The sequence below is a fragment of the Anomaloglossus baeobatrachus genome, chromosome 7 (genome assembly GCF_048569485.1).
Source record: "Anomaloglossus baeobatrachus isolate aAnoBae1 chromosome 7, aAnoBae1.hap1, whole genome shotgun sequence".
NCBI lineage: Eukaryota > Metazoa > Chordata > Amphibia > Anura > Aromobatidae > Anomaloglossus > Anomaloglossus baeobatrachus.
Window position 1 is genome coordinate 19,773,482 of NC_134359.1, and position 9,793 is coordinate 19,783,274.

The 9,793-nt window shown below is 57.7% G+C and overlaps 1 protein-coding gene across 1 annotated transcript in view; it reads left to right on the forward strand.

Moving 5' to 3' along the window:
* The first annotated feature begins 5,532 nt into the window (after positions 1-5,532).
* The window catches only part of LOC142244966 (tubulin alpha chain), a 16,246-nt gene continuing 11,985 nt past the window's right edge, over positions 5,533-9,793 (forward strand). Inside the window, exon 1 of the mRNA XM_075317112.1 lies at positions 5,533-5,644. Within this exon, the coding sequence (XP_075173227.1) occupies positions 5,642-5,644 (3 nt within the window). The 5' untranslated portion in view covers positions 5,533-5,641. The remainder of the gene's footprint in view (positions 5,645-9,793) is intronic.

A 9,793-nucleotide genomic window follows, 5' to 3' on the forward strand; every position in this document is an offset into this window, starting at 1 on the left:
CCTCCTCCACATTCAGCCCCGGCCTCCTCCACATTCAGCCCCGGCCTCCTCCACATACAGCCCCGGCCTCCTCCGCATTCAGCCCCGGCCTCCTCCGCATACAGCCCCGGCCTCCTCCGCATACAGCCCCGGCCTCCTCCGCATACAGCCCCGGCCTCCTCCGCATACAGCCCCGGCCGCCTCCGCATACAGCCCCGGCCGCCTCCGCATACAGCCCCGGCCGCCTCCGCATACAGCCCCGGCCTCCTCCGCATACAGCCCCGGCCTCCTCCGCATACAGCCCCGGCCGCCTCCGCATACAGCCCCGGCCGCCTCCGCATACAGCCCCGGCCGCCTCCGCATACAGCCCCGGCCGCCTCCGCATACAGCCCCGGCCTCCTCCGCATACAGCCCCGGCCTCCTCCGCATACAGCCCCGGCCTCCTCCGCATACAGCCCCGGCCGCCTCCACATTCAGCCCCGGCCGCCTCCACATTCAGCCCCGGCCGCCTCCACATTCAGCCCCGGCCGCCTCCACATTCAGCCCCGGCCGCCTCCACATTCAGCCCCGGCCGCCTCCACATACAGCCCCGGCCTCCTCCACATACAGCCCCGGCCGCCTCCACATACAGCCCCGGCCGCCTCCACATACAGCCCCGGCCGCCTCCACATACAGCCCCGGCCGCCTCCACATACAGCCCCGGCCGCCTCCACATACAGCCCCGGCCGCCTCCACATACAGCCCCGGCCGCCTCCACATACAGCCCCGGCCGCCTCCACATACAGCCCCGGCCGCCTCCACATACAGCCCCGGCCGCCTCCACATACAGCCCCGGCCGCCTCCACATACAGCCCCGGCCGCCTCCACATACAGCCCCGGCCGCCTCCACATACAGCCCCGGCCGCCTCCACATACAGCCCCGGCCGCCTCCACATACAGCCCCGGCCGCCTCCACATACAGCCCCGGCCGCCTCCACATTCAGCCCCGGCCGCCTCCACATTCAGCCCCGGCCGCCTCCACATTCAGCCCCGGCCGCCTCCACATACAGCCCCGGCCGCCTCCACATACAGCCCCGGCCCCCTCCACATACAGCCCCGGCCCCCTCCACATACAGCCCCGGCCTCCTCCACATACAGCCCCGGCCTCCTCCACATACAGCCCCAGCCTCCTCCACATACAGCCCCAGCCTCCTCCACATACAGCCCCGGCCTCCTCCACATACAGCCCCGGCCGCCTCCACATACAGCCCCGGCCGCCTCCACATACAGCCCCGGCCGCCTCCACATACAGCCCCGGCCGCCTCCACATACAGCCCCGGCCGCCTCCACATACAGCCCCGGCCGCCTCCACATTCAGCCCCGGCCGCCTCCACATTCAGCCCCGGCCGCCTCCACATTCAGCCCCGGCCGCCTCCACATTCAGCCCCGGCCGCCTCCACATTCAGCCCCGGCCGCCTCCACATACAGCCCCGGCCGCCTCCGCATACAGCCCCGGCCGCCTCCGCATACAGCCCCGGCCGCCTCCGCATACAGCCCCGGCCTCCTCCGCATACAGCCCCGGCCGCCTCCGCATACAGCCCCGGCCTCCTCCGCATACAGCCCCGGCCGCCTCCACATTCAGCCCCGGCCGCCTCCACATTCAGCCCCGGCCGCCTCCGCATACAGCCCCGGCCGCCTCCACATTCAGCCCCGGCCGCCTCCGCATACAGCCCCGGCCTCCTCCGCATACAGCCCCGGCCGCCTCCGCATACAGCCCCGGCCGCCTCCGCATACAGCCCCGGCCTCCTCCGCATACAGCCCCGGCCTCCTCCACATTCAGCCCCGGCCGCCTCCGCATACAGCCCCGGCCTCCTCCACATTCAGCCCCGGCCGCCTCCGCATACAGCCCCAGCCTCCTCCACATACAGCCCCAGCCTCCTCCACATACAGCCCCAGCCTCCACAGCTCCAGCCTCCTCCGCATACAGCCCCGGCCTCCTCCACATTCAGCCCCGGCCGCCTCCGCATACAGCCGCTCGGGCCTCGCCCCCCCGGAGATCCCCGCCACACCCAGCGGCTCCAGGTGCGCACAACAGTCACTGTTCCTGCCCCACAGGTTAATATTTCACCGAGTGATCGTGGGAGAGGAGGGTCCAGTGCACTGTGTGTACGGGGGGCACCGGAGCATGGCGGAAAGAGAGGATCAGGATGGGGAACAAGCTGCAGCATTTCCCACACATTCCTCCTGACCCCCTCCCCCATATACATGCACGCTCAGCAGACAGGTATTCCTCCTGACCCCCTCCCCCATAACACACGTGCACGCTCAGCAGACAGGTATTCCTCCTGACTCCCTCCCCCATAACACACGTGCACGCTCAGCAGACAGGTATTCCTCCTGACCCCCTCCCCCATAATACACATGCACGCTCAGCAGACAGGTATTCCTCCTGACTCCCTCCCCCATAACACACGTGCACGCTCAGCAGACAGGTATTCCTCCTCACTCCCTCCCCCATAATACACATGCACGCTCAGCAGACAGGTATTCCTCCTGACCCCCTCCCCCATATACATGCACGCTCAGCAGACAGGTATTCCTCCTCACTCCCTCCCCCATAATACACATGCACGCTCAGCAGACAGGTATTCCTCCTCACTCCCTCCCCCATAACACACATGCACGCTCAGCAGACAGGTATTCCTCCTCACTCCCTCCCCCATAATACACATGCACGCTCAGCAGACAGGTATTCCTCCTCACTCCCTCCCCCATAATACACATGCACGCTCAGCAGACAGGTATTCCTCCTCACTCCCTCCCCCATAATACACATGCACGCTCAGCAGACAGGTATTCCTCCTGACCCCCTCCCCCATAACACACATGCACGCTCAGCAGACAGGTATTCCTCCTCACTCCCTCCCCCATAATACACATGCACGCTCAGCAGACAGGTATTCCTCCTCACTCCCTCCCCCATAATACACATGCACGCTCAGCAGACAGGTATTCCTCCTCACTCCCTCCCCCATAATACACATGCACGCTCAGCAGACAGGAATTCCTCCTCCCCCATAATACACATGCACGCTCAGCAGACAGGTATTCCTCCTCACTCCCTCCCCCATAATACACATGCACGCTCAGCAGACAGGAATTCCTCCTCCCCCATAATACACATGCACGCTCAGCAGACAGGTATTCCCCCTCACTCCCTCCCCCATAATACACATGCACGCTCAGCAGACAGGTATTCCTCCTCACTCCCTCCCCCATAACACACATGCACGCTCAGCAGACAGGAATTCCTCCTCCCCCATAATACACATGCACGCTCAGCAGACAGGTATTCCTCCTCACTCCCTCCCCCATAATACACATGCACGCTCAGCAGACAGGTATTCCTCCTCCCCCATAATACACGTGCACGCTCAGCAGACAGGTATTACTCCTCCCCCATAATACACATGCACGCTCAGCAGACAGGTATTCCTCCTCACTCCCTCCCCCATAATACACATGCACGCTCAGCAGACAGGTATTCCTCCTCACTCCCTCCCCCATAATACACATGCACGCTCAGCAGACAGGTATTCCTCCTCACTCCCTCCCCCATAATACACATGCACGCTCAGCAGACAGGTATTCCTCCTCACTCCCTCCCCCATAATACACATGCACGCTCAGCAGACAGGAATTCCTCCTCCCCCATAATACACATGCACGCTCAGCAGACAGGTATTCCTCCTCACTCCCTCCCCCATAATACACATGCACGCTCAGCAGACAGGTATTCCTCCTCACTCCCTCCCCCATAACACACATGCACGCTCAGCAGACAGGTATTCCTCCTCACCCCCTCCCCCATAATACACATGCACGCTCAGCAGACAGGTATTCCTCCTGACCCCCTCCCCCATAATACACATGCACGCTCAGCAGACAGGTATTCCTCCTGACCCCCTCCCCCATAATACACATGCACGCTCAGCAGACAGGTATTCCTCCTCACCCCCTCCCGCATAATACACATGCACGCTCAGCAGACAGGTATTCCTCCTCCCCCCCTCCCCCATAATACACATGCACGCTCAGCAGACAGGTATTCCTCCTCACCCCCTCCCCCATAACACACATGCACGCTCAGCAGACAGGTATTCCTCTTCCCCCCATAATACACATGCACGCTCAGCAGACAGGTATTCCTCTTGACTCCCTCCCCCATAATACACATGCACGCTCAGCAGACAGGTATTCCTCCTCACTCCCTCCCCCATAATACACATGCACGCTCAGCAGACAGGTATTCCTCCTCCCCCCCTCCCCCATAATACACATGCACGCTCAGCAGACAGGTATTCCTCCTCACTCCCTCCCCCATAATACACATGCACGCTCAGCAGACAGGAATTCCTCCTCCCCCATAATACACATGCACGCTCAGCAGACAGGTATTCCTCCTCACTCCCTCCCCCATAATACACATGCACGCTCAGCAGACAGGTATTCCTCCTCACTCCCTCCCCCATAACACACATGCACGCTCAGCAGACAGGTATTCCTCCTCACCCCCTCCCCCATAATACACATGCACGCTCAGCAGACAGGTATTCCTCCTGACCCCCTCCCCCATAATACACATGCACGCTCAGCAGACAGGTATTCCTCCTGACCCCCTCCCCCATAATACACATGCACGCTCAGCAGACAGGTATTCCTCCTCACCCCCTCCCGCATAATACACATGCACGCTCAGCAGACAGGTATTCCTCCTCCCCCCCTCCCCCATAATACACATGCACGCTCAGCAGACAGGTATTCCTCCTCACCCCCTCCCCCATAACACACATGCACGCTCAGCAGACAGGTATTCCTCTTCCCCCCATAATACACATGCACGCTCAGCAGACAGGTATTCCTCCTCACTCCCTCCCCCATAATACACATGCACGCTCAGCAGACAGGTATTCCTCCTCCCCCCCTCCCCCATAATACACATGCACGCTCAGCAGACAGGTATTCCTCCTCACTCCCTCCCCCATAATACACATGCACGCTCAGCAGACAGGTATTCCTCCTCACTCCCTCCCCCATAATACACATGCACGCTCAGCAGGCCGGTATTCCTCTTTACACCCGGATTTTACGGGCGTGTCCTGCTTCATAGCTCCTCCTTCTTTCCGCCCATATACTCATCCTTATATTCAGGGCATATTTAGGCTCCGCCCCTGGGCGTGCTTTAAGCGCCGCATTCATTACATTCCACTTACTGGGCGTGTCCTCACGGCTCAGCCCCTCCTCTGCTATGATCGGGGGGGTGACGTCACACTACTGTTCAGCCGCAGGGCGTGTCCTCACTCTATGGCTCCTCCTTTCTCAAGTGCAATCCTATAGGAACTCCGCGGAATATGACATAGACCCCGCCCACGTCTTCTATGATTCGTTATCATTCCATCCTGAGGGCGTGTTACTTTTGCATAGCCCCTCCCTTTCCGTGATTGCAGCACTGACCCCGCCTGTGGGCGTGGAGTCAGCCCTCCTGGCACCGCCTCCTTACATAAGGCTACTGTCTGCGCAATTGACAGTTCACTTCTCACAGAGATCCGTCGCACAGGCTCCGGTGAGAACTCCCCACTGCCGACCACCGCCCGACCACCGACCGACCCCTGCGGACAGCACCATGGTGAGCGACCTCCTGCGGCAGATCCTGCGGCTTCACACTGCAGATGTGCACTCGCCCTGTAATCTCTGCCCCCGGTGTCTGTAGCTGCTGACAATCGCCGGCATCTGCCGATCATCTGCAGACAGATCTGGGGCAGATTAAGTCTTTGCACCTATCACTATGTATTCTGCAGTTATTGTAGTTTTTGGCCTGGTGGGAAGAATTTTGGTATTTTTTGTGGGGGCGGAACCTGACACCTCTGACATGTGAAAGTGAGGCAGGAGGAGTAACCCCCCCCCCATCAGGCGCTGCCGGATTGCACCACAGAGGTTACAACATCCTCACTTCCTGCAGCCCTGCTGAGCATGAGCTGTGCATGGAGCAGAGCTGGATGTGTGGTCATCCCAGGACCCCTCCCCCTGACCACCAGGGCTCAGTGTATAGGACAGAGGGGTCCCTGCATGCCTGTATCTGCCTTATGGGCCCAGATCTGCCCCCCCCCCTTACTTCTCACCAAGGGTTGTGCCATGCGACACACTCAGCTCTGCTACACTGTCCTGCAGTGTCACCAGCGGAGTCTGTGGGAATGAGGGTTGTGCCACGCAACACATTCAGCTCTACTACACTGTCCTGCAATGCCACCAGCGGAGTCTGTGAGAATGAGGGTTGTGCCAAGCGACACACTCAGCTCTGCTACACCGTCCTGCAGTGTCACCAACCGAGTCTGTGGGAATGAGGGTTGTGCCACGCGACACACTCAGCTCTGCTACACTGTTCTGCAATGTCACCAGTGGAGTCTGTGGGAATGAGGGTTGTGCCATGCGACACACTCAGCTCTGCTACACTGTCCTGCAGTGTCACCAGCGGAGTCTGTCGGAATGAGGGTTGTGCCACGCGACACACTCAGCTCTGCTACACCGTCCTGCAGTGTCACCAGCGGAGTCTGTGGGAATGAGGGTTGTGCCACGCGACACACTCAGCTCTGCTACACCGTCCTGCAGTGTCACCAGCCGAGTCTGTGGGAATGAGGGTTGTGCCACGCGACACACTTAGCTCTGCTACACCGTCCTGCAGTGTCACCAGCCGAGTCTGTGGGAATGAGGGTTGTGCCACGCGACACACTCAGCTCTGCTACACCGTCCTGCAGTGCCACCAGCGGAGTCTGTGGGAATGAGGGTTGTGCCACGCGACACACTCAGCTCTCCTACACCGTCCTGCAGTGTCACCAGCCGAGTCTGTGGGAATGAGGGTTGTGCCACGCGACACACTCAGCTCTGCTACACCGTCCTGCAGTGTCACCAGCCGAGTCTGTGGGAATGAGGGTTGTGCCACGCGACACACTCAGCTCTGCTACACCGTCCTGCAGTGTCACCAGCCGAGTCTGTGGGAATGAGGGTTGTGCCACGCGACACACTTATCTCTGCTACACCGTCCTGCAGTGTCACCAGCCGAGTCTGTGGGAATCTCAGTTCCCCTCCTCTAACCCTGAGGCGTCATCAGCAGTATATTGGCGCCATTTACAGCAGCCTGTACCCCGCAGACGTGCTATGGAGACACGTAGGGGATTGCTTTTCATGTATTTGTCTTAAAGGGGGTGTCCAGCACCGTTTTATCATTTTATTTTACTTAAATGCATTTATCTGTGGGTGAAAAAAAAACATTTTTGCAATCGGGTTTTATTAAAAATGTTGAGTTAACGGGGTCTCTGATACTTTGTACATTGATCCTGGGTGTAAGATCAGAGAAGAGTTAGAAAGTGAGATGCCGCTCACTGACTGATCCTCAGTTGACTCCTTCTGTAGCACCGAGGATACAGAAGGCGTTTTTAATGAAACCCAGTTGCAAAACTGATTTTTAGCTCGAAATAAATGCAGATAAGTAAAAATAAATCGTCCCCAAAAGTGGAAAACCCCTTCAAGTCTTTTCTAACTCCTGTGTTCTGGGGGTTCTGTTTATGGGAAAGTTGGGTGACAACGGAGGAGGCGGCCATTGTAGATCTCCCACCATGGGAGCGCGGGTCTAATGCGTCACCGTCTCCTGAGCGGGTAAAGTCCACGTCCCGCTGTCGGCCGCTCCCAGGCCGGAGGGGCTCGTGGGATCACCTGTCACTGGGGGGCTTTCTGGGTCACCCCTCCCCCCCTCTTCTTTAGGGTCCCAGCTGCCGGCCGCCATCCTGCGCCTCTTTCCTAACTAGGTAATTGTAGTAGGAGCGAGGGGCGCAGGATTCCTCATGGGGCTGTTTATCTTTGGCTTGTCACATGGAGAGTTCCCAGCACCTGCCTGACACAGATCCTATAATTACCCCACACTTCAGGGGCCGGAGCACGTGGCGGCACCGGGGGCACGATACCGCCACGGTGGCCTATATAGATATTTTCTGAAACTTTCCAATATACTTTACATTCTGATCAATCACCGTTGTCAGGACCTCTGCTTGCTGTCAGTGAGCGGGAACATTTTCTGATTGGATGACAAAAGTACGATTACTGGGGGTCTCACTAGTGGGACCCCCCACGAGCGAGGTGGTCCCTGCAGCTCCATTCAGTGTCCCTGGGTCTGATGGTGATAACAGAGAACAGCGCCATGAAATTGAGCCATTGTTCGGGGGCAGTGACCACAAGTGGACCCTGGACCCCCCACTTTAGAGATCAGGGGGGTCCCCCAGTGCTCACACGCTCCACTGATCCCACACTTCTTGCTCTGACCCTTTTAATCATTCTTATAGCGGAGGGTTTCCCACAATTGTATCCAGTGTAACCAGCATGGATTATACATTGTATAATAATGTATATATACAGGCTGATACATTGTAACGAATCTTGCCCTGTGCTGCTGATTTCTTCTGGACATTTGCATTTCAAAGCGAGAAATTCAGACACTCCTCACGTCTACAAGCATATTAAAAACACAGTTGTAGTCTATTGACTCTGTTATCAGCCATTCCAGGCTGGGAGGGGCTGTCTCTTACTTCTGTAAGGTTTTTGACGTGGACTTGTCACATTGTTCTTGAAGTCTGATCTGTGGACAGCACAGAATAGAGACGCAAAAGCTGAGCCGAAAATGGCGGCTTGTGGCAGAAGTGTCAGTAATACCGTACTTGTACTTTAGTTATTGAAATACCTGGTGTTTGTTTGTATAGGAGTCCAGTGGGCTGTCCTTATCAGTGACTTGTAGGAGTCCAGTGGGCGGTCCAATTCAGTGATTAACAGCGATCTCATACAGGGTAGACTGTCAATCACTAAAAAGGACCGCCCACTTGAATTCTATACAAGTCTGATTAGGACCGCCCACTGGACTCCTATACAAGTCACTGAATAGGACGGGTCGTCCCGGATTCCTATACAAGTTACTGAAAAGCACCACCCACTGGATTCCTATACTAGTCATGGACTATGACCACCCACCGGACTCTTATAAAAGTCGCTGAACAGGACTGCCCACTGGACTCGTACAAGTCACTAAAAGGGACCACCCACTGGACTCCCATACAAGTCACTGAATAGGACCGCCCAGTGGACTCGTACAAGTCACTAAAAGGGACCACCCACTGGACTCCCATACAAGTCACTGAATAGGACCGCCCACTGGACTCATGTACAAGTCACTGAATAGGACCACCCACTGGACTCCTATACAAGTCACTGAATAGGACCGCCCACTGGACTCATGTACAAGTCACTGAATAGGACCGCCCACTGGACTTGTATACAAACACCAGGTAGTTCAATGAATAAAATACAAGTATTACTGAAACTTTTCCCATAAAACGTCTCCTCAGTGACGTCTCCTCCTGCAGACCTGATACCGTTTTCACCACAATGACCGGCTCCCTTTAAAGCCGTACAGAACCTATGCCCCCCCCGTGCTCTCCTCGTATGTCCATATGGCCCCCTATAGGTGACGGGTCTCTGGGTCTCAGTCCGCCGCTGCACTATTATAACTTCAGGTCTGCGACACACACTCACATGGCGGGATTGTGCATGGTTTGGGTGGTTTGGTTAGGTCATGCATGTCTCGATTTCTAAACTCTGTGCGCCGGCGCTCCGTACACCGCGTGTGAATGAGACTGGAGGCGCTGATCCCTGGCTCCCGCCTATAGGCCCCGCACCACAATGGCATTCCAGTTATGCCAAGCTCTCCAATAACAAGGGGATGACGAGAGCCACGGCG